Below are 25,035 nucleotides of genomic sequence, written 5' to 3'. Positions count from 1 at the left end.
TTAACGTTGGCAAACACAAATGGAATAGACTTAAAGATGGAATTGCGATGATTCTGCCAGTATATAATACTTGTAGTTTACTGATCTGACAAAAGAGTTATTAATTAATTACGGTGGAACAGAAACAAGTTTCGGCTCAGCCAATGACATACCACGATGCGACACTAGGCGAGCCGTGAGTAGGCTGTCTGGCGAGAACGAAATGATGTAAGCAGAGTGACGTCACACATTCTGTGCGCGGGTTAGGAGGGGAAAACGTCGTGTGCTGTAGCTTGTGCGTGAATAGTGTTGGAGCAAGCATAGCGCGCTTGGTCACACTTATATCTGTTTTTCTTGTGCCTACTTCTGCGAATCAGTAAAACTCACTTGAAACAGCATTGCCATTCATAACAGTCAGTTTAGTCCGTACTAGTGGCTTGAAACACGCAAGGTCAAATGGACTGCTGACATTGAGACCATGCCTGGCATTGGTGTGTGGGGGAGGGGCGACTCGGGATGTGTGGCTTGAGGGTAATGACACTGAAAGGACGCTATGACGAAAAAACAAAACAAAACGAAACAAAAACAACAAAAAAACCCCAAAAATAAAAAAACCCAAACAAACCAAAAAAAAAACCCCCAAACAAACAAAAACAACAACAAAAAACAAACAAACAAAAAAAAAAAAAACACACACAAAAAAACACAACAAAAAACAACAAAACCGCACATACAAAAGAAGTGAAACAAAACAACAAACAAACAAACAAACAAACAAAATGCAAGGTTAAATGGCTAATAATGTATCTGTCGGATCTATCACATTGGAGCTGTTCCATGATTCCAAGTCCACCAATAAATACAATACAATAGGCTATCAGTATCAGCAGCTCAAGGAGGCGTCACTGCGTTCGGACAATTCCATACACGCTACACCACATCTGCCAAGCAGATGCCTGACCAGCAGCGTAACCCAACACGCTTTGTCAGGCCTTGAGAGGCTACCATACTCACAATGCAATACAATTCTCTGTCTCACCCACCAAGAAAAGAAGATGATGAGGTGACGGCCAATGAGCTTCTGGGTGTGGAACAACACATTCCACAGCGACATCTGTGGGGCGCTGCTGATATGCAGAGAGTGCAGGACAGCGGGGTCAAAGGTCTTCTTGTTGGCACGTGCAATTCGGGATAGGATCACCTGGGCTTCCTTCACCCGACCCTTGATCAGCAGCCACCGGGGAGACTCGGGAACCAGCCTGCAATGTATATATATATATATATATATATATATATATATATATATATATATATATATATATATTAGGTTGGCGAATGAATTCTGAACTTGTGCATGTGTGATTGTGCATGTGTGATTGTGTGAGTATTTAGCTTACGAACATAACGTTGCTTTGCATGCAGCTAACGTTCCTTAACCTGCCCAGTTTTCCCTGCTGTTTACCCACTGTTCAATCAGCCGTGAAGTTTTTATTTCTGTTACGTGCCCCAGCCTGAAGATGGTGTCCTCCAGCGAAAATTTGCTGATTTTCAATTTACAAGTTTTAAAGACCGTGAATAGACTACTGTTTTAATCTATCTATCTATCTATCTACCTACCCACCAACCTACCTATCTATCTGTCTGTCTATTAATCAACTAATTTATCTATCAATCTATCCATCTATCCATCTATCTATCTATCTTTTCTAAATTCCCCAATTCGATCCCTGGTTTTGGCGTAAGTATGTATATATGTATGTACCTACCTACCTACCTACCTACCTACCTACCTGCCTACCTACCTATCTATCTATCTATAATTTTCAAATTCCCGAATTCGATCCCAGGTTTCGGCACATCTGGTGGGCTAAGGGTGAATATATTCACGACCTCAGTTCAACATATATGCAGATCTGGTAGCCCCTTTCGTGTGTATGCGCAGTTACGCACGTTAAAGACCATGTAATCCATATCAGCGTTCATTGGGTTCTGGAAACAAGCACATACACAAAATGCACACCCATGAAAACGGTGTATGGCTGCCTACCTGGTCGGGTAAAAATGGTCATGAACGTAAAATCCCACTCGTACATAGGGAAAAAAAAGGGAGTTATGGCCGACGAATGCACAAGTTGTTTCAGTTTTCAGTTTGTTTCTGGAGACGCCACTGCATTCGGACAAATCCATATACCCTACACCACATCTGCCAAACAGATTCCTAATCAGTAGCATAACTCAACCCGCTTAGGGCTTGAGAGCATGCATAGTTATATATCTGTGTGCTTGTGAGAATGGATTTCTCCATAGTTTTGCCAGAGGACAACACTTACATTACCATGGCAGAATGACTAGACGCTCAGTTAGATATACAAGTCAAACTTGGGAGAAAGGGTGAGACAAGGATTCGAACCCAGACCTTCAGGGATACTGTATTGACAGATAATCGTCTTAACCATTCTGCCACCTTCTGAAGAATAGGAGAAGATGAACAACAACAACATTTTAGTTTTCATGATGATCATTATTATTTTGCTGCTCCAGAATTTGGGGCATTTGTTTTCTATATTTCGAGCAGTGATGAGGGTAATGAAGATGTTGTACGGGGGCCCATCAATAGGTTCAGGACTGCTTGATAAGGCTGTGTGCCCATTATACACACACACACACACACACACACACACACACACACACACACACACACACATGCAGAGATTGATTAGTACGTGTTAGAACATGCGTGTGTGTGTGCGTGCGTGTATGTGTGCGTGCGTGCGCGCGCGCGCGCGCGCGGGTGTGTGTGTGTGTGTGTGAGTGCATATGTGCAGAGTTTAGATTTGGTTCAGGACACCATGGGTCATTTGAACGGAGCAGACCTCCCCCCACTCCCCCAGTTGAGATTCAAACCCCAGCAGGATAATAAAAGATATTCAAAAGCCCATTCAGCACGACCGTTTTTTTTTTTTTCGAAAAAAGTTATGTTAAGTGACCGACTGGCTGTCATACAGTTCAACTTTGTGTACGTCAATGACATATGACCGACACGAAATTTGAACCCTGTGTGTGTGTGTGTGCGTTCTATCGTGCGTGCGTGCGTGCATGTGACTCACCACCAGTAGGCCAGGTAAGGCAGCGTGAAGGCAGAGCAGGCGAGATGCAGACTGGTCCAGTCTCTGAGGAAGTAGGCCAGGAGGGACAGCACCAGCAGGCCCGTGCTGAAGAACGTCCCGGTCATCACCCCCAGCCAGACTCGTTTGGATGGCCCCAACATCTCCAGTCCTGCTCCAACAACACCGATACCAACCACAGAGCGCTCAGTGGAACTACTCACGTGACTAACTGTCCACGTGACACCTCACGTGACTGACTGTCTCTTCACGTGACTGTGTCCCTTCACGTGACTGACTGTCCACGTGACTCCTCGCGGGACTGAGTGTCCCTTCACGTGACTGACTGTCCACGTGACTCCTCGCGTTACTGACTGTCTCTTCACGTGACTGAGTGTCCCTTCACGTGACTGACTGTCCACGTGACTCCTCGCGTGACTGACTGTCTCTTCACGTGACTGACTGCCTCTTCACGTGACTGACTGTCCACGTCACTACTCGCGCAATGGATCGAATCACTAACCTGCCAGAATTTTTTCCCCTCCTCAAGACCGTGAATGCTGGTCATTCGGATGAGACGACAAACAGAGGTCCCGTGTGCAGCATGCACGTAGCGCATGTAAAAGAACCCACAACAACAGAAAGGCTGCATTGTTCGGTGTTTTGTTGAAGAACAATATTACACACACACACACACACACACACACACACACACACACAGATATGTATATGTATATGTATGTATGCATATATATATATATATATATATATATATATATATATATATATATATATATATATATATAAATTATATCCCAACGGCAACTACAGAGTTGCCATTGGCAAAATTTCATTGTAAAATCCACTCTAATATACATGTGCGTGCGCTTGCATATATATATATGTGTGTGTGTGTGTGTGTGTGTGTGTGTGTGTGTGTGTGTGTGTGTGTGTGTGTGTGTGTGTGTGTGTGTGTGTGTGTGTGTACAGACCAGGAACAGGCCGTGAAGTACAGCCTGGGTGTGCATGCGTGTGTGTGTTTGAATGAAATTTAACTGGATGACACAGGAAACCAATGATGAGTGCAGCTCTAAGGTTGGCAGCCTGCTGTTCAAATGACTTCGTGTTCACAAAGCGCTTAGAGCTTGATCTCTGACCGAAGGTGGGCACTATATAAGTATCCATGTCAATCAATTAGATGACATGGGTAACGTCTCCCTCATTACAAACTCACCTTCCAATGTTTTTTGAACTGAATGTTTTTCTTTTCTTTTTTCCCCCTATTTTCTTTTACCCCCTCTCCATTCCAGACATTAATTTCCTTCTTCTCACATCCTGTGATCATTTTCTCTGAATGTCCACAACCTGATCTGTGCTCACATCTCTGCACACCTATGCTATGTATGCTGAGCAATACTCATAACTTTTTCTCAGGTCTTGTCTTTACCTACACTGTCATTTCCATGTAACACAGTCCCTGAAGAAGAATGGTTTGAAAATCTGACGCTTCTTATCAAAATTTATCTTATGTTACTGCATTCTCTTCTTTCTAAATTGATGATGATGATGATGATGATGATGATGATAATGATCATCAACACCACCATCAACACAATTATTATCACCACCATCATCATTATTATCACCATCACCATCATCATCATCATCATCATTACTACCATCACCATCATCATCAACCTCGTCACGATCATTTCTAACGATGCATGCACACCGATCATGAATCCAGAACATGCGGCTCCCATGCAGGACATCCCAACCAGGAAGACCACGAACAGCAGGACGCTGTAGTGTCTGACGAGGGTAATGCAGAACATGGACACCACGTTGACCATCATCAGGATCGTCATGGGCAGCTTCCGACCCCAGCTGACCAACAAACAGGCCTGTCGTTCGGAGTTTGGTTGAAGATTGAACAACAGCAACAACAGGCACCAAACAACAGCACAAGGACACACACAGATACTCAGGGACACTCACACACACACACACACAATATGCGCACGTGCACAAACCCAGAGAGAGGGAGAGGAGAGAGAGAGAAATAGAGGGGTGGTGGTGGGGGGGGGGGGGGGGGGGGGGGGGCAGAGAGAGACAAGGGAAGAGAGAGAGATATACAGAGACAGACAGACAGTCAGACAGAGATGGAGACAGACAGTGAGAAAGACACTGAGACAGAGAGACGGAAGATACGAATACGGAATGATTTATTCAGATTTAGTCCCTAGCTGAAAGGGGATATCATATACAAATCACACAATCAATTTTCCATTAATACAGTCTCTGATATTTATTCTTAATATGATTATTATGGTGAAAAACTCATATTGATACTATAAGTTATAACCATATTGCGTTTTAAGGTTTGTGAATACAGAACATTTTTATACAATACAATATCATTCCTGGATGACAAGAAATTGAATCTATACGCGGCATGGGCTATTATTAAACTTAGGCATAAAATCATTCTCGTCTTCTTGTGAATTATGGCATCAACTAACCCAGTGTTTTATCAACTCTCGCCGAATTTAAACCGGTGACAGGCAAGGTCTGATACGCCAAATCTTAACTTGGTTATAGCATATTCTACATGTCTGTTCAGTGCAATTTCGATATATGGCTCCACATTATTTGTCACTTTAAACAGGAAGGTGTCAGAATGGTTATCTGCCAATAATGTCCATGAGGATCTGGGTTCGAATCACGGTGTTGCCCGTTCTTCCAAGTTTGACTGGAAAATTAAACAGAGAGTCCAGACATTCAGATGAGACGATAAACTGAAGTCCGTGCAGCACGAACCTGGTGCATGAAAAAGAACTCATGGCAAAATAAGTATTGTCCTCTGGCAAAATTATGTAAAAGAAATCCATTCTGAAAGGTATACACATACGTGACCAAAGCGCTTTGGTTTATGCTGCTGGTCAAGCATCTGGCTGTGACATGTGGTGTAGCGTACAAAGATTTGTCCGAACGCAGTGACGCTTCCTTGAGAAAATGAAACTGAAACTATTTTCAGCACATCTGTCACTTCCTGAACGTGGCCATGCCAGTCCTGCCGTCTACAGTCAACAATCGTTGTCTCAAACATTGCACAAACCCTGTACCATTCTCAACATCCTAGTTGTCTTTGACTGACACCTCCTTGAAACTGAAACTCACGTGTCAGATATAAGTCCAGCCATCTGACTGCCCACAAGACACCCCAACATGATCATCATCTGGGCGTGGGACCGGTACATGCTGCGGCCACACACCAGGTCCAGCTGAAATAGATAGATAGACAGATAGATATATAGATAGACAGACAGATCGATAGATAGATAAATAGACAGACAGACAGACAGATAGATAGACAGACAGATAGATAGATAAACAGATATATATATATATATATATATATAGATAGATAGATAGATAGATAGATAGATAGACAGATAGATAGACAGACAGATAGATAGATAGACAGATAGATAGACAGACAGATAGATAGATATATATACATAGATAGATAGATAGATAGATAGATAGATAGATAGATAGATAGATAGATAGACAGACAGACAGACAGACAGATAGATAGATAGATAGATAGATAGATAGATAGATAGATAGATAGATAGACAGATAGATAGATAGATAGATAGATAGTTAGACAGATAAACAGATAGATAGATGCTGCCCAACATTATCATTTGGGCTTGGGACTGGCGTAAGAGAAAAAAGCAACAACAACAGTCCTGATGTTTTTGCCCAGGGTGAATTAAACACTCCCCGTTGATTTTATTCTGATGATAAAAAAACACTCTCCTCATGAAATCAACATGCATGATGTATAGACGTGATTATCTGATCTGTAGTAATGATTATCTGATCTGTAGTTATGTGTTCTCTTCAGCTACACAACACAGAACAACGAGCCAGGGAAAGTATCTGTGAACAAAGTGTCATCCTACCTTCACAAACGCATTACTGGTTCACAACAAAACATATAATGAAAATAACAACAATAACAACAGCAACAACAACAACGATACTAATACTACTATTAGTAATACTACTACTGATGATAATGATAAAAAGAAAACAAGAAAATGAAAACAAAATAATGATAACAACAACAACAATAGTAATAATAATAATTATGGGGTTTCATATTGTCCTCTACCCCCTTACAGGGGCCTAGAAAGCGAAAAAAAAAAATCAATATCGAGGAGAAGTTCATTTCAGGTGATAGAACCAAGGAATGAAAAGCCACACTGTTCTTTTAATTTCTTTTTACGATGTGGGGTGCAGAGCACACGTGAAGCAGCAGATGATCGCAATGAACAGGATAAAACATAAGGCTGAACAAGATCAGACAAGTACTGAGGGTACGAACCAGAATAAAGTATTAAAACACATGCAAGAAATTTTGTAATCAATTCTCTGAGCAATAGGAAGCCAGTGGAGTTTAGACAGCAGAAGTTTAGTAGGGGTTTTCTCGGAAGCCTTGAAAACAAGGCAAACTGCAGCATTCTGAACTTTGTGAATCTTATCAATCAAAAATTGGGAAGATCCGGCTAGAAATGAATTCAGTAATCAAGGCGGGAACGAATAAAGGAAGTGACGAGAGTTTTGGTTGCTTCGATGGTGAGGACATGTTGCACAAAACTCCTATGTAATTCCTGGTGTGCACTTTGGCAGAATTTAGTCACTTTTTTTTCATTGAGAGTTTGTTTTCAAACATAACACCTGAGTTTCTCACTAATTCAGAGAAGCGAATATTGTATTGACCAATCATGACAGAATCTGGGTAATTTTGAGACTTCTGAGAACCCATTAACAATGCCTCTGTGTTCCCATCGTTCAGATACAATTTCTTGTCATTTTACATCATTGAGGCACAACTGCATGTTCTGAAAACAACAATATAGGTCAGGGGTAGAACTACACAACTGATTGTCATCAGTGAAATCACTGTTTTTTGATGGAATGTCCAGAGGTTATATGTATGAAAGAAAAGGAAAAGGTCCAAGGAGAGGTCCTTGTAATACACCATACAACAGAGTGGATGGGTTGGACATACAGCCTGAAATGCTTACAGTCTGAGTTCTGTCAATTAAAAGTGATCTAATGAGTAAAATATCTGAGCAATTTATACCAAAAGTGTGTTGAAGTCGATGGAGAAGAATGTTATGATGTGTTGTATCAAACGCAGCACTGGTGTTAAGCAAACTAAGGACAGACATTTGATTGTCATCTAGTGCAGTGAGAACATCATTCAACACACGAACAAAAGCGGTTTCAGTGCAATGATATGCACGGTAAGCAGACTGGTATGTAGGTCATAGATTGTGAGCAACTACGTGAGCCAAAAGTTGAAATAATCATCTTCTCCAGTGATCTGGAGAAAAAGAAAAGAAGATTGGAGACTGGCGTGTGCTAGGGGAAAAAAAACCCAAACTGACTTGATAATAATGTAAACACATTTGCTTGTTTTCTCGTGCGGTCTTTGTTTTATTTGCTTACATTTTTACATTAGTCTTTCCCCCCACACCCCCCTTTTGTTTTGGTATGATGCATGTGAAATATCCCTTTTGCACTGTCTTGCTTTGCCGATTCTTGAAAACTTACATCCATGGTGATCGTAGACTCGTATCTGGAAGTGTCGTACACGTACTGATCGCATGCCGTCGTGGAATTTCTAGTGCTGCCAAGCGGGAATCCTAAACACAGAAGAATGCTAGTAACAACAACAACATCATCATCAACAACAACAACAACAAAATCAACAACAGAAAGACTAATGGCCCCGTAACCTTTACGACCACCGGGACAGTCAGTTCAAATCCACTGTGTCAAGAGCTAAAATACTGAATGCAGGGCCCAGTCCGCCGTTTTAGCCATCCTAAGCTGACGTCAGGTACACATTTACACCTGGGTGTTGTGTGGGAAAATCGGAGTAAAGTGCCTTTTTCAAGGGCACGACACCATGCCGAAACAGGGTCTCGAACCCCGGTCACTGGTGAACACTGGATCAGATTGTACCACGCCGCCTCCAAGCGAATGTAAAAATGTTCATATTTATGTGAAAACATACAGACATAGAATTGTGTATGGTTGTTGGAGCTTCGTCTCTGGCCGAGGAGGGGCGCTGTATCCATGTCAATTAATCAATCCTTACCGTTTCCCTTGTAGTCTTCCACATCGACGTCTGCAGAACCATGCAGCTGTGTTCGGTTCCGGCCATCAAGCCAGACATCAGTGTAGGTGAGACATCCAGAGTAAGGCTGAGAGACACCTGGCGGGATGGTCAAGTTCACGAGGAGAGCGTGACCTTCATTCTGTATCGTCCACGTGTCATTGGCCAGGCCGGGTATGGCACACCTGTACAGTCAAACGACAAGGAAACTGAGTGGTCAGGTCCGGCTCCGAAGGTAATAATTCTATCATCTGTATTGTTCGGTCAAGATGATTTCATCATCATCATCATCATCACCATCATCTTCTTCTTCTAATTTTTTCTTGTTCTTCTTCTTCTCACTAAAAAGCCACACAGAGCCCTTCACCAGATGCAGCTAGATCTGTCGATTTTACAATGCCTGGTCTTTGCAAATGGTGTTCCCGTCCATTCAGCAATGTTGTCAGGTTGTTTGTTTACATCATTTTCCCCTCTGTCTCCCTTCCTCAATAGCTCATCCGAGGATTGTTTTTAGTAAGCCATTGTACCACGTAACAAAATCTAACTGCATGACCATCCAAGATGACTACAGAACTAGAACAGATCATCCATACATTCCAACACGAAAGCAGAGTTAATATCAAGTCACGACAGCAAACAGAACAAATCAGATCTTACATCAATTCGAAAGAGGTGAATCACGCCTGTCATGGATCAATGGTTGATGATTAATCATATAAATAAAACACGGAGAGAGAGAGAGAGAGAGAGAGAGAGAGAGAGAGGTTTATTCATCAGGCCATAGCCCCTCATGAAGGGGTGAGTGAACAAGTACTATTACAAAACATTCAAGAACAAAATCAGATTTCAACAAAATAACACTTGACATGAGAAACAGTAGTTCATGACAGACTACGAGATTACAATTTCTCTAAGTTTGAACGCTTTATATAAGAAACATGGATTGTGCGCGTCACGTTGTCTTGTGGATGACATCAGAAAACTAAACTTAAAGGCACACGGATATTGGTGATACTTGTGTGGAATAAACTTTAGTCTAATCTCACTAAGGACTGGGCAGCATAAAACAAAACGTAATTCGTCTTCCTTGAATGTTTTACATAATTGACAAATCAGATCTCTTTCATTATGTTCTCTGTATCTATAATGGTGGTGGTGTGTCCATCGAGATCGATGATGACCATCGTTGTCATCCAGCTGGGGGATGGGGGGAGGGTGGTGGTGGGGTGGGGGGGAGGATGCTCATGAATCTATCTGTGAATGCGCAGATGGCTGAATAGTCCAATCTGCGCACGAAATGTTCGCTGACAGTTAGGGCAGACAAAGACAGGCATACCATTGTCAGGGAGCGTGTTTGCCCGTGACTTTCTGGCCTGCCTCTTCTGAACAGCTGCAGCAGTCCTGATGGCCTCGCACAACTTGGCGCCTTTGTGCACAGCAGCGCGCCATTTGTCACGGTCCACTGCAGATTCCTCCCAGGTGTCAGGGTTGATATCAAACGCTTTCAGAGAGACTTTCAGAGTATCTCTGAAGCGCTTCTTCTGACCTCCGTGTGATCTCTTCCCTTGTTGCAGCTCGCCATAGAAGAGCCTTTTGGGCAGCCGATGGTCTGGCATGCGCGCCACGTGTCCAGCCCAGCGAAGCTGGGACTTCATCAGGATGGTGAAGATGCTGGGAAGGGTGGCTTTTGCGAGCACCTCTGTGTCTGGGGTCCTGTCTTGCCACTTAATGTTCAGTAGCTTCCTGAGGCATGTTGTGTGGAAGTGGTTCAGCTTCTTGGCATGTCGTTGGTACACTGTCCAAGTTTCGCAGGCGTACAGTAGTGTGGAGAGAACTACTGCTCTGTAGACCTTTAGCTTGGTCTCTAGACTAATGCCTCTTCTGTTCCAGACATTTGCATTGAGTCTACCAAAAGTTGCGCTTGCTCTTGCAATTCTGACGTTCACTCATCGTCGATTGTCACATTTCGTGACAGTGTGCTGCCAAGGTATGTGAACCGCTCCACCGCACTAAGTCTCTGACCGTTGACTGTGATGTTGGGCTCAACGTAGGGTTTCCCTGGGGCTGGCTGATGGAGAACTTCAGTTTTCCTCGTGCTGATGGTAAGGCCGAAGTTCCTGCTGGCAGTGGCAAACTTGTCGACACTGAGTTGCATGTCAGCTTCAGATCCAGCGTTGAGGGCACAATCATCAGCAAACAAAAAGTCTCTGATGATGTCTGTCATGACCTTCGTTTTTGGTTGAAGCCTTCTGAGGTTAAACAACTTGCCATCTGTTCAGGTACTTTAGGCCGATTCCAACATCGCCATCTCTGAAGGCATCAGTAAGCATTGCAGAGAACATGAGGCTGAACAGCGTTGGAGCCAGGACGCAGCCTTGCTTGACACCATTTGTGACAGCAAAAGGAGCAGATGTTTCGCCATTGTACTGGACTCGAGCCTGCATGCTTCATGGAATTGGCTGACCAAGAAATAAATTTCCGAGGGCATCCGTACTTGGCCATGATCTTCCACAGTCCCTCTCTACTCACGGTGTCGAAGGCCTTAGTGAGGTCGACATAGGTGGAGAACAGATCAGCATTTTGCTCCTGACATTTCTCTTGCAGCTGCCTTGCAGCAAACACCATGTCGGTGGTTCCGCGCTCTTTCCGGAATCCACATTGGCTCTCAGGCAAATGACCTTGGTCAAGGTGTGCTGTGAGGCGGTTTAGTAGGATCCTGGCAAGTATCTTGCCTGCGATGGAGAGCAAGGAAATGCCCCGATGGTTATCACAGGCTTGCCGGTTCCCCTTTCGCTTGTACAAGTGAATGATAGATGCATCTTTGAAATCCTGGGGGATCGTCTCTTCTTTCCACATGAGTGAGTACAGCTGATGGAGCTTCTCAGTCAGCACAGTGCCTCCATCCTTGTAGACCTCTGCTGGTATGGAGTCTGAGCCAGGTGCTTTGCCACTGGATAGCAGACGGATTGCTTTCTGGGTCTCAAGAGGTGTTGGCGGATCGTCCAGTGCTTCGTTGATGGGGACTTGTGGGAGACAGTCTATGGCTTCATCATTTATGAAGGAAGGGCGATTTAAGACACTGTTGAAGTGCTCAGCCGAGCGTTCGAGAATTTTCTCCTTCTCGGTGATCAAGGTATTCCCATCTGCACTGAGGAGGGGGGATGATCCTGAGGATGTGGGGCCGTAGACTTCTTTTAAGGCATCATAGAACCTCTTCATATCGTGCCTGTCAGCATGTCCCTGGATCTCATCAGCTTTGTCACTCAGCCACTTATCCTGCATCTGGCGTAACTTTTGCTGAACAGTCCTGCGGATGGCATCGTACGCATCCTTTTTTGATGTGGACTTTGGGTTGCTCAGGTAGGCTTGATGCAGACGGCGTTTCTCATCCAGAAGCTGCTTGATTTCATCACAGTTTTCATCAAACCAGTCTTTGTGCTTTCTGGTCATGGGTCCCAGGGTCTCTGAAGCTGTACTATAGATCAGCTCACGCAGGGTCCTCCAGTCAGACTCCACATTCTGGTTGTCCAGAGAGGCGGATTCCAGACGATCTTCCAGCAGCTCTACAAAGGACTGTTTGATGGTGATGTTTTTCAGCTTAGCGATGTTAAGCCGTTTTGGAGCCTTCTGGCCTTGGGGGCGTCTCTTGGGCTGGATTCGAATATTCAGCTTCGAGACTACAAGGCGATAATCTGTCCAACACTCGGCGCTACACATGGTCTTTGTTACACGTACATCTTGCCTATCCCTTTTCCTGACGATGACATAATCGATGAGATGCCAATGCTTTGAGCGAGGGTGCATCCATGACGTCCTGTTACGGGTAGGGAGGCAGAAAAATGTGTTGGTTATCAGCAGTTCGTGCTCTGCACAGGTCTGAAGCAAAAGCAATCCATTTGGGTTGCAGTGGCCCACACCGTGCTTTCCAATCACTCCATCCCAGGAGATGTAGTCAGAGCCAACTCTAGCATTGAAGTCCCCAAGAATGATGAGCTTATCTGCTTTAGGGATAGCAGCAATGACAGAGTGAAGGTCCTCGTAGAACTTCGCCTTCACTTCATCCAGGGTTGGTCATGGTTGGGGCGTAGGCACTGACAATGGTGAGGTGCTTCTGGCCAGATGCCAGTGGGAGTTTCATGGTCATAAGCCTATCGTTGACTCCCTTTGGGATTCCAGCTAGCTTGCTGACAAGTGCTGTTTTTACTGCAAAACCAACGCCAGCCTCACGTCGCTCTTCGCTTCTTCGTCTACTCCAGAAGAAGGTGTAACCAGATCCCTGTTCACAGAGCTCGCCTTCGCCTGCAAGCCGAGTCTCACTCAAGGCTGCGATGTCAATGTTGTATCTGGCGAGTTCGGATGCAACTAGTGCCGTTCTCCTTTGGGGTCTGTCCGCGTTATCTCTGTCCAGGAAAGTCCTTATGTTCCAAGCACCAATGGTGAGAGGAACGATCCTTGTTTTTTTTCTTTTCTTTCTTGTTTCGACCGCTGATGTAGGGTCCCCGCCAGCCGCGGTATGCTGGCCAGGGTGATATGGAGCAGGCAATTTTTAGGGCACCTTTTCTAGCCCCTTCCTCATGCCAGGGAGGTGAGCAGTGCATTCCTAAAGAGGGCTGCTCAGACGCTCAGACGGCTGCCGAGCTCCATCGCTGCTCCTGTCGACGAAGAACGACCCTAGGGCCTGAGCCGCCTGCGTGCAGGTCTGCGGCTGCGACTGCCAGTGTACCCACACCTGTCGTTTCGTCGCTCGCCTGTCGCCACAGGACTTGGGGGTGATGAAATGATGAAGGATGAAAGGTCATTTTGGATGACTGATGACTTGCGCGATGAGTTTGTTTAAAGTGAAGAGGAGTTGCGCAACGTCGACCTCACTCTCTCGTCCGGGTCCACCAATTTCCAGTGGCAAGACTAAGTCGAGACGACTGGAGGATGAGCACGGATGCAGTGGATGACCAAGATATCCTTTCGGTGTCTCATCTTGCTCTCTGCACTCCACAGTGCGTTGCTGTAACCGCCTTCCTCTCCGTTAAACCGATAGGTTTCTTCCGCAGATTCTGCCGGATCCAGACTTCGCATGCATGGGTAGACACACCCCGGGGGCCAACTGCGTGTGGCATGCACACAGCACGGTGGAGCTAGATGGCCGTCGGTGGCTCTCCTGAGCCAACGCCCTTTTATGGATCTCCATAAGAGTGTCTAGCCACCCGCCTCACCAGTCCCGGAAGGGAGCGGTGGGAGTGCCGGTTTAGTCGCCGGCAACCCGACCCTGAACAGGTTGTACTGGATTACAGGTTACCAGTAGCAGATCTAATGACCTGACAGCCAAATCAGATACACTTAACCTAAATTTAATCGTTATATATCTGAAATGTTTATCTATATTGAGCATTAAGTATTGTTTTATATCATGTATATTGCAAAAGCTTCTATATATATTAAATATTTCACTATCCTGAATATGATTATGCCATTTCTGCCATCGACAATCTTTCAAACGCTGTCTGAAAACATCGATAAATCCATTTACCTTACCAGCACCCTGGTTCAACCAAACGTCACCAAAACCATACTCAAACAAACAAACAAACACGCATATCTGATACCCAGTTCTTTTTCCCTCTACTATCTAGTTCAAAGAACATTCTATAAGCTTCACGGTGTAATCGAGATTCTTCCATTTCTGACAACTTCGGCCAGTAGCGAATACACTGAACAACAGAGTTTAAGTAAACAGGGTACCTGTTAGTTTCCCCATATATCAAATCATTAGGTGTACATACATCTACGCCGAGAAATTTCTTGATGGCAAACAAATGCACAGATTCACAGTGAAGAGCAGCTTTGCTCAGTTCCCACAGCTCTGATCCATGCTGCATAACGGGTTGTACCTGACAAACAGTTTCGCAAATAATTTGAAAGAAGTATTATTCAACGAAGATAACTTTCTCATGATACATATCAAAGCATTCTTTGCCATAATATCGGCAAGATCCTTGCAAGCGATACTAAAAGTTAAACGTGTGGAAAACAAAATCCCTAAATACTTGTAAACATTTCAACAGGCATTGTAACACCATTATAAAACCACCTTTCTCTTACCCTTTTCAAAACACAACAATATTACAATGTCTTCCATTATTGATCACTTATAAAGCTAGTTCATTTATGAACAATGAAAACAATATTGGGCTACACACATCACCTTGCTTAACACCAGCTGTACAATTAATGTAATCTGTCAACTGAGCGCCACACCAAATCCTACATTTAACACAATCGTACATACTCCTGATACATTTATATGATTTACCTTTCACACCACATTTTAGTAAAACTGGCCAAAGTAAATTTCTGTTTATGGAATCAAATGCCTTCTCAAAGTCTATAAAAGCTACATACAATTTACGATTGAGATAGAACTGTTTCTGTATCAAAGCTAACAATGTAAACATATGATCGATTGTTGAATAACCTCTCTTGAACCCAGCTTGATGCTCACCTGTAATGTTGTGTTCATAAACCCATTCCTGCAATCTAGCATTAATAATTGTACTGAATAATTTGCGGCTAATACCTCTATAATTATTTGGACTATTTATGTCGCCTTTCTTAAATAATGGCACAACAATAGATTCTACCCAGTTTTGAGGAAAGACACCATTATCAAATACAGTATTAAACAGCTTTAGAAAAAAAAGAACAACCTGATCATAAGAGTTTTTATACAGTTCACCGATGATACCATCAGGACCGGCTGCCTTACGATTTTTTAAATTTCCTAAAAGCAACTAAACTTTCTTCCTTCGAAATTGGACGGTTCATGAACCCATCAGTATCGTCATTATCACAAAGAGCTTCGTTTGCATTATCATCTAGTGTTTCTTTCTCTAACAGTGACTTAAAATGATTGAACCAGCTATCGATACTAATACTATTTCTTGGCTGTTTTCTCTTAAATGATGTCTTATTAACAGTATTCCAAAACTCATTCTGATTACGTACTGAAGTTTCCAATTTATCTAACAATAAAAGATCGCTTTTCTTTCCTCGCCATTAGCTTTTTATACTCACGCCTTTTTATACTACATTCATGATAAACTGTTTTGTCTGACGAACGTCTGTATTTTCGTAATAATCTTTCTTAATAATAAATATTCCTTCTACTAATTACACATTCTTTATCAAATCAATCATCAGATTTTTCATTTTTGTTAACAGAAACGCGCTTTTTCATACATTCAGCACACCCTTTCAAACACTCATTAAACATGTTAAGAGCAGTGTTTATGTGGGCTCCACCCAGGTCGGAAGCTTGTTGTGCAAGTGGCTCCGTGTTTGTAAAGCGCTGTGGGTTTGGTCTCTCTCATCACGCTATATAAGTATCAATAACAATAACAAAACGACAACTCTAATAATGATAATGATGATGATGACGACGACAACAAGAATAATAATAATAATAATAATAATAATAATAATAATAAAACATGTTAAAGTTATTTACAGATCAAAGTAATATACTGACAAAAACAGATGAAATACTAAAGGCGACAAGACATTATTATGAAGACCTATACAAAGAACAGAATGTAAAAGATTTAGATATTAGTTTTATGTAAACAACTTACCCAGACTTGATGAGACAGAATCAAAACAACTAGAAGGATTAATTGCAAGACAAGAAGCCACAGATGCTATTGGGCGAATGCAAAACGACAAGAGTCCAGGTACGGATGGAATGACTAAATTTTTTCAATTTTGGGGGGGAAGGAGATTAGTGACTTTGTTGTGAGATCACTGAATGAAGGATTTCTAAGTGGAGAAATGTCAACGACACAGAAAGAAGGATTAATTACATGCCTGCCAAAAGGGGATAAACCAAGGGAATACTTAAAACACTGGAGGCCTATATCCTCGTTAAACGTTATTTATAAGATAGGATCAGCATGTATAGCTAGTAGAATTCAGTCCTGCCTAAGTTAATAAATGAAGATCAGACAGGTTTCATTCCAGGTAGATGCATTGGTGATAACGTAAGAATACTATATGACATCATGCATTACTTAGAAAAAGAAGACATTTCAGGCTTACTAGTTTCAATAGACTTTGAAAAGGCATTTGATTCGGCAAACTGGGTATATATGAACAAGGTCTTAAACGCTTTTGGATTTGGAGAAGATATATGTAAATGGGTAAGCACTTTTTATAGAAATATTATGTCATATGTCATAGCAAATGGTAAGGTATCCCAGAGTTTCAGAATACAAAGGGGGTGCCACCAGGGAGACCCGATTTCGCCATACCTATTTGTATCGTGCTCTGAAATTCTGGCATGCAAAATAAGGGAAGATGAGGGTATTAAAGGCATTAGCATATTGAACACCGAATTTTAAATTAGTCAGTTTGCTGACGACACAACATTTACGTTAGATGGAGATAAAGAATCGTATGAGAAATTATTCGAAACACTAAATAGATTTGAAGAATTTTCAGGTCTGAAGTTAAATTATGACAAAACGCTAAATGTTTGGTTAGGGTGTATGAAAAATTCGAAAAGGAAATATCTCTCAGAAAAGAATATGAAATGGAACACCCCCCCCCCCCCACCCCCCCGTGCTCTTAAGATAACATGGATAAGGATATTATACACAGGAACACCAAAGTGGAAAAGAATCTTACTAATAAAATGTCAAGAAATTACCTCACTACATCTGTATGGTTCAAGAAAGTTTCTAAATATCGAATGTAACCAATTTTGGAAAGATGTTTTTCAGGCATACAAGAATTTTACGAAACAAATAGAATTAAAAGAGCCACACGAGGTACTTGCAGAGCCCCTCTTTTATAACGACAAATTTAGAGAAGTTGGTAACAACACAATCCACTACAAATGTTGGACAAACAAGAATATATTTCTGGTTAGAGATGTTGTTGATGAGAAGGGGTGCTTCCTTAGTTACACGTGCTTTACAGAAAAATATAATATTAATGTAAATTATTTAGTGTATATGGGATTGATACATTCGATAAAACGTTACTTAATTACACATAATATTTATCTAAGTGATAAAACCTGTAATGAACAATCGAAAGCACTACACTTAATATCCTCTACTATGAAAGGCTCGCAAATATATTATGATATACTTCTTGAACCACTCTTTATTTACAATATAAATTCTTTTGTTAAGTGGGAACAAAAATTAGATATCATCGTTAATTGGGTAACCACCATGAAGCAAATAAAAAAAGTAAAAGAGATAAAATTGAAGTGGTTTCAAATCAGAATTTGTCACAACATTTTAGTTACAAACAAAATTCTGAAGAAAATGGGTATTACAAACAGTGACAAGTGCAATTTCTGTAAAAATGAAATAGATTCAGTACAACATTATCTATGGTTTTGCAAGTTCTCTCAATTGTTTTGGAAGGAATTAGAGAACGTTTTAAAAGAAAGATGTGATACTTGCTCAAATGTTAAGTTAAACATAGAATTAGTTCTATTTGGAAATGATGAAATTACAAAAATAGATGAAACTTTCAACTATATTATTCTTTTTGCAAAATATTTTGTTTATAAATGCAGAATAAATAAGATTAAACCATGTACAGAGCACTTTCTGAATGATTTAAGAAATAGTTATAAAGTAAAATGATGTATGCATTCAACGGAAATGTTAAGCGTTGTATTTTCGAAAAAAATGGTGTTCATATTTTAAACTTCTTGAAAACAATAACCCATAACAAAATATTATGAAAGATCAAAATGCACAATAATAATGAAGACTCGATGATATTTTTTAAACTTGAAGAACAGATGTACGTGAATGTGTAAGTATGCGAGTATGTAAATAATATATGCATGTGTGTATTCATGTGCACTTGTGTCTGCAGTAATGTTTAACATGACTGTGTAATGGGTGTTTTATATAGTCACGTATAGAAAACTAGAGGAAATGTGTTCATACATAAGATATCCCATGTGTGGGTTGTGTTCTTTCCACATTACGTTAGCTAAGTAAAGTGTCCGTAACTCTATGCCGATGCTAGGTATAATGTCTATTATATGTTATAAAACTGCACTGTTACACATGATGAAAATGTGTCCACCTTGACCAAATTGATAGAACAATATATTATAATGACTTATGATGACGATGTCATTGTTAATGTACACTATTCAATTTTTTTTTCTTTCTTTGTTTTTTCCCCCTTTCTTTTCCATCTACTCTGAATTGTTATAATGAATTCATATACAAAATAAAACGGTGGTCGACCCAAGAAAGTCCGGGGAAAAAAATGATGATGATGATGATAAAAAAAGAGAAAAAAAATGATAATGATGATGATGATGATGATGGTGATGATGATGATGATGATGGTGATGATGATGATGATGATGATGATGGTGATGATGATGATGATGATGGTGATGATGATGATGATGATGGTGATGATGGTGATGATGATGATGATGGTGATGATGGTGATGATGATGATGATGGTGATGATGGTGATGATGATGATGATGGTGATGGTGATGATGATGATGATGTGATGATGATGATGGTGATGATGATGATGATGATGATGATGGTGATGATGATGATGATGGTGGTGGTGATGATGATGATGACGATGGTGATGATGATGATGATGATGGTGATGATGATGATGATGGTGATGATGGTGATGATGATGATGATGATGGTGATGATGATGATGATGATGGTGACTCACCGATGTGACACGACTGCCATGACGAAGACAGAGGATATGATTTGAAAGGCAATATTGGTGTCATGATAGCTGACTAACGCAGCCACCATCTTCTGACGCCATCCGAACTCCCCAAGTGACGTCAGCAGATCGTCGTACGACACGTCGCTAACCTGGAAAAGAAAACCGTGAAAGCTCCCAAATCCTAAAACGTTCGACCCCGTCCACGCACCAATGCATTTCAACACCATAAGCGCATAGTTCTCAACTGAGGATCTGAAATTCACTATCACAGCGTTACGGAACATTTTAACTCAGTGTGTGTGTGTGTGTGTGTGTGTGTGTATGTGTGTGTGTGTGTGTGTGTGTGTGTGTGTGTGTGTGTGTGTGTGTGTGTGTCTGTCTGTCTGTTTGTCTGTGTCTGTGCGACTGAGTGTCTGTGTGCATGTGGGAAGTGCGTTTTGTTGTTGTTATTGTTACGCGCGCGGGCACGCGTGTGTGCATGTTGGAGGTATGAGTGTGTGCGTGCGTGCGTGTGTGCGTGCGTGTTACCCATTTGGAAGATTCGTCATCTATATCATGGTTCGTCTCTTCCTCTGCCATGTACTCTGTTCCTGTCCAAGGTGTCTCCTGTAGTGGAATGCCGTCTGTAAAACACACAGTTGGCTGGATGAATAGCAATCTGCTACTCTTGTGTCCCCCGCTGTGTGAGTGACAACTACAAAAGAATTTTATTGCACCAAGGTTCAAGGACATCTGAACGTGTTTTATGTCAAATGAACACCTGTAATCAAGCAGTGGCGGTGGCTTCGACGCCGCCGTCTTCAAAGACGTGATGGAGGTCATTAAACGTCTTCCGGACGACAGCTGGGTGTTATCAGCATCTGGACTTCGCCTCTATATGTACTACCCACCCTTTCCTTTGCGTTCTATGTAAACTGTCAACCTACATCTGTGGAAGCAGATGCCGCCATGGGCTGGGGACAGTGAGTGTCTTCAATGCCGCTGGATAAGAAAAGAATTGTTTGTTTCCCTCAGAAAAGCAAAACTTCCATTCAAATAATATTCATTATTTCATTCGATCAGTCATTTATTCTTTCTCTTCTCTGCTCCTTTCGATCTCTCTTCTTACAGTAGTCAATGGACCATCTCTCTATATGTCTGTCTCTGTACATGATAACTATGATTCATTCATAACAAAACGTGTCAAAAGCTATCACAAACAGCCGTGGATTACTAAAAACATTGATAATAAGATTAAGGAAAGAGACCGAGCTGTCTCTCTCAGAAGGTAAGACAGATGAATTTAGAAAACAACGTAAACTTGTGAATGCTTTGAAATGTTCATAAAAAAACCCAAAAAACTTTCAGAACTTATTTTCACAAAATCCAATAACAAATTAATTTGGAACGCCATAAATCAATTAGATATGAAAATGAAAAACAATTAGGCATGGAGATGAAATGATTAACAAATAGTAAAGAGTGGTAGCTCTCTCCATTCACAAGGTACACAACTTCAAGTCAGTGCTGTTTACGCTACCGATTCAGCTAGCACACCGGAAAACAAAAGGTACATTGGAATAAACCCAGACAATTCCTAAAAAAAAAAAGAAAAAAAAAAAAGGAGGCGCCGGGCTTGTCCTTATACCGATCAACCTCATATGTGCACACGCAGCAACGACAGAAGAAATGTGCAAGCACAAATAAACTTTTATTCAATACTGGGATAGCCCCTTTAATCCTGAACAAGCCACACAGAACACATGGACAATACAGAACAAACATGGTTGCCTCGGTGGTTTTTCAACTGGAAATTAACAAACAATAAGGCCAGGAGATGAAATGATTAACAAATAGTAAAGAGTGGTAAATCTCTCCATTTACAAGGTTCACAACTTCAAATCTGTGCTGCTCACACTACCGAATCAGCTAGCACACAGGTAAACAAAGAGGTACATTGGAACAAACCCAGACACTTCCTCTAAAAGGGAAGCGCCGGGCCTGTCCTTATACCGATCATCTCACATGTGCACAGCAGCAACGACAGAAGAAATGTGCAAACACAAAAATTAATAAGCTTTTATTCAAGACTGGCATAGCCTCTTTGATCCTGAACAAGCCACACAGAATACATGGACAATACAGAACACACACACACACACACACACACACACACAGAGGGAGAGAGAGAGAGAGAGAGAGAGAGAGAGAGACGAACACACATTCATAAGTTAGTGTTATAAATAATGTAGATACATATTATAACAGTTGTTTGAACATGTTTGTGAGTGTATCAAAGACAGTGCTAGATGTATGAAAAAGAATATATAATATGTATTAACAAATATAGACCGCAAGGTGATTGGTTTGACCAGGAATGCATGATTAGAAAAATGTCAGAAAGGTGTTGAAAATAAGTCGTATATCATGAAAGAAAGAACATCAATAATAATAATAATAATAATAATAATAATAATGGATACTTAGCACACTATCCAGAAATCTGCTCTAGGTGCTTTACAAAAACGCTTTTGATAACATAAAACATTATATCTATGTTACATACACACACCTAAATGTGACCACACACACACACACACACACACACACACACACACGCACGCACGCACGCACGCACGCACACACACACACTGCATACATACATTTTAACATACATGTGTATCTAACAGCTACCCTAACACATACACACACATAGGCAGGCACATACTTACATAAACACACGCACACACAATACACATTCATATACATGCATGTAGTTGTGGGCCTGCCACAACTGAACTTATTGCTGAGGGAAAAGGTGAGTTTTGAGACGAGATTTAAAAGCTGCGAGGGAATCAGAATGACGGAGGTTATCAGGGAGCTTGTTCCACGTCTTTGGCGATTGAAAAGAAAACGATCTGTGTCCATAGGTCTTACTTCTGACGTGAGGTATCCTGAGAAGTCGAGTATCAGAGGAAGAACGGAGCTGGCGAGACGGGGTATAGATATGGATGAGTTCATCAACAAAAATATGTTATCAACCGGCGTGAATATAGGGACTGACAGAAGACAATCAGAAAACAGTTTAATAATACTTTGCTTGATAAACTTGTTTCATCTGTAAAGAATCAGAAATTATTTTGGAATGTAGTACGTAAGGTTTCATTTAAAAGAAAGCAACCGATATCACAACTGACAGGTGGTTTCAGCATTTTAGATCCTTATTATAAATAGATATCAGTAACGAAACGTGCAATGAATAATTGTCTGTTGACGACGGTACTGAGCACGTGAATCGTCCGATTTCAAATGAAGAAGTCTTACTGACTCTGAAAAAGTCTGAAACCTAGTAATGCAGCGGGTCCAGATGGTATTGTTGGGGAACAACTAAAGAATTCAAATGATCAGATTGTAGATGTGTTTGTTAAATTGAGTTTCTGGGAGACTGGATAGAATCGATTATTTTGCTGACGGGCGCAATAGCCGAATGGTTAAAGCGTTGGACTTTCAATCTGAGGGCCGCGGGTTCGAATCACGGTGACGGCGCCTGGTGGGTAAAGGGTGGAGACTTTTACGATCTCCCAGGTCAATATATGTGCAGACCTGCTAGTGCCTGAACCCCCTTCGTGTGTATATGCAAGCAGAAGATCAAATACGCACGTTAAAGATCCTGTAATCCATGTCAGCGTTCGGTGGGTTATGGAAACAAGAACATACCCAGCATGCATACCCCCGAAAACGGAGTATGGCTGCCTACATGGCGGGGTAAAAACGGTCATACACGTAAAAGCCCACTCGTGTGCATACGAGTGAACGCAGAAGAAGAAGAAGAAGAAGATTATTTTGCTATTGTTAAAGAAAGGTGATGTTAACGACCCAAACAGTTACAGAGGTATTTATCTTAGTGATGTAAGTAGCAAAATATTTTGTTCTATTATTGATAGTAGACTGCAAGAGTGGATAGAAGAAGGTGATATTACTGGTGAATTCCAAGCAGGTTTTAAGAAAGAATATTCAAATGTGGGTCATATATTTACCCGATAAGTACTTGTCCAAAAACAGTTTACCCATAACCGTAAACTTTGTGTTGCTTTTTATAGAATTTGAAAAGGTGTTTGATTCTACCAACAGAAATCTACTCTAGCCTATTTTGTTGAATAATGGAGTAAAAATGAATTATACAGATGTATCAAAAGTATGTACGAAAACTTCAAATGTAGGGTAAGTTAAGGTGCTAAAAGTACAGAACATATTAAATGTACAGGAGTTAAACAGGGAGACGTATGTAGCCCTGTGTTATTTTCTATTTTAATTAAATGCGTTAGCATTACAGGTGATTGATAATTGAAGGTATGGTGCTAATTTTTGTTATGATGTTTTTAAAATATTGATCCCCCTGTTGGCTGTTGATGCTGTTCTGTTATCAGAGACAGCTGTTGGATTACAGCGTCAGTTTAACAGTCTGTATAGCGCTGCTTCTTCTCTTCAATTGAAGTTAAACATGAATAGAATTAATAAAATTGTATTTAGAAAGAGGCGTTATCTAAGTGAACGAGACAGATGGGGCTGTAATGGTGTAACAATGCCGGTAGTTGATATTTTTAAATACTTAGGATATTTTTCTGTACATGTTTGAGCTTCTCTGTAGCTTGCAAAGATCTTGCAAGTGGAGCAGAAATGCATTGCTCTGTATTATGTGGAAGTTTTATGTTCTTAATAACAATTCTTTTGAGTTATTTTTCAAACTTTTTTATTCACAGGTTCAACCAGTTCTACAGTACGGTTTTGAATCATGGGATCATGGAAAGCTTCAGCTCATTGCGAGTCAACTCACTTATTTGGAAATAAAAGTATATAAGTGTTGATATGCGAACACCTAATGATCTCGTTTATGGCGAGACAGGCAGATATCCCATAAACGTGAACTCTGCAGTTACTGGCTCAAGTTAATGCAGATGGATGCATTTAGATTGCCTTACAAGGCGTATAGAATGCAATGTGACTTAGATGTGAATGGAAAGAAAACTTGGT

General features: G+C 41.3%; 1 protein-coding gene across 1 annotated transcript in view; it reads right to left on the bottom strand.

Annotated features, from left to right (window-relative positions):
* The window catches only part of LOC143299160 (uncharacterized), an 84,557-nt gene that overhangs the window by 40,498 nt on the left and 19,024 nt on the right, over window positions 1-25,035 (bottom strand). Inside the window, exons 3-10 of the mRNA XM_076612289.1 lie at window positions 20,554-20,648; window positions 20,023-20,174; window positions 9,268-9,470; window positions 8,718-8,809; window positions 6,264-6,367; window positions 4,816-4,970; window positions 3,087-3,255; window positions 1,023-1,238 (exon numbers count right to left, since the gene is read on the bottom strand). Of these exons, the coding sequence (XP_076468404.1) occupies window positions 1,023-1,238; window positions 3,087-3,255; window positions 4,816-4,970; window positions 6,264-6,367; window positions 8,718-8,809; window positions 9,268-9,470; window positions 20,023-20,174; window positions 20,554-20,648 (1,186 nt within the window). The remainder of the gene's footprint in view (window positions 1-1,022; window positions 1,239-3,086; window positions 3,256-4,815; window positions 4,971-6,263; window positions 6,368-8,717; window positions 8,810-9,267; window positions 9,471-20,022; window positions 20,175-20,553; window positions 20,649-25,035) is intronic.

This window comes from Babylonia areolata, chromosome 24, assembly GCF_041734735.1.
Source record: "Babylonia areolata isolate BAREFJ2019XMU chromosome 24, ASM4173473v1, whole genome shotgun sequence".
NCBI lineage: Eukaryota > Metazoa > Mollusca > Gastropoda > Neogastropoda > Buccinidae > Babylonia > Babylonia areolata.
Note: the sequence above shows the minus strand (reverse complement) of the source record. Positions and strands in the feature narration are given on the sequence as shown.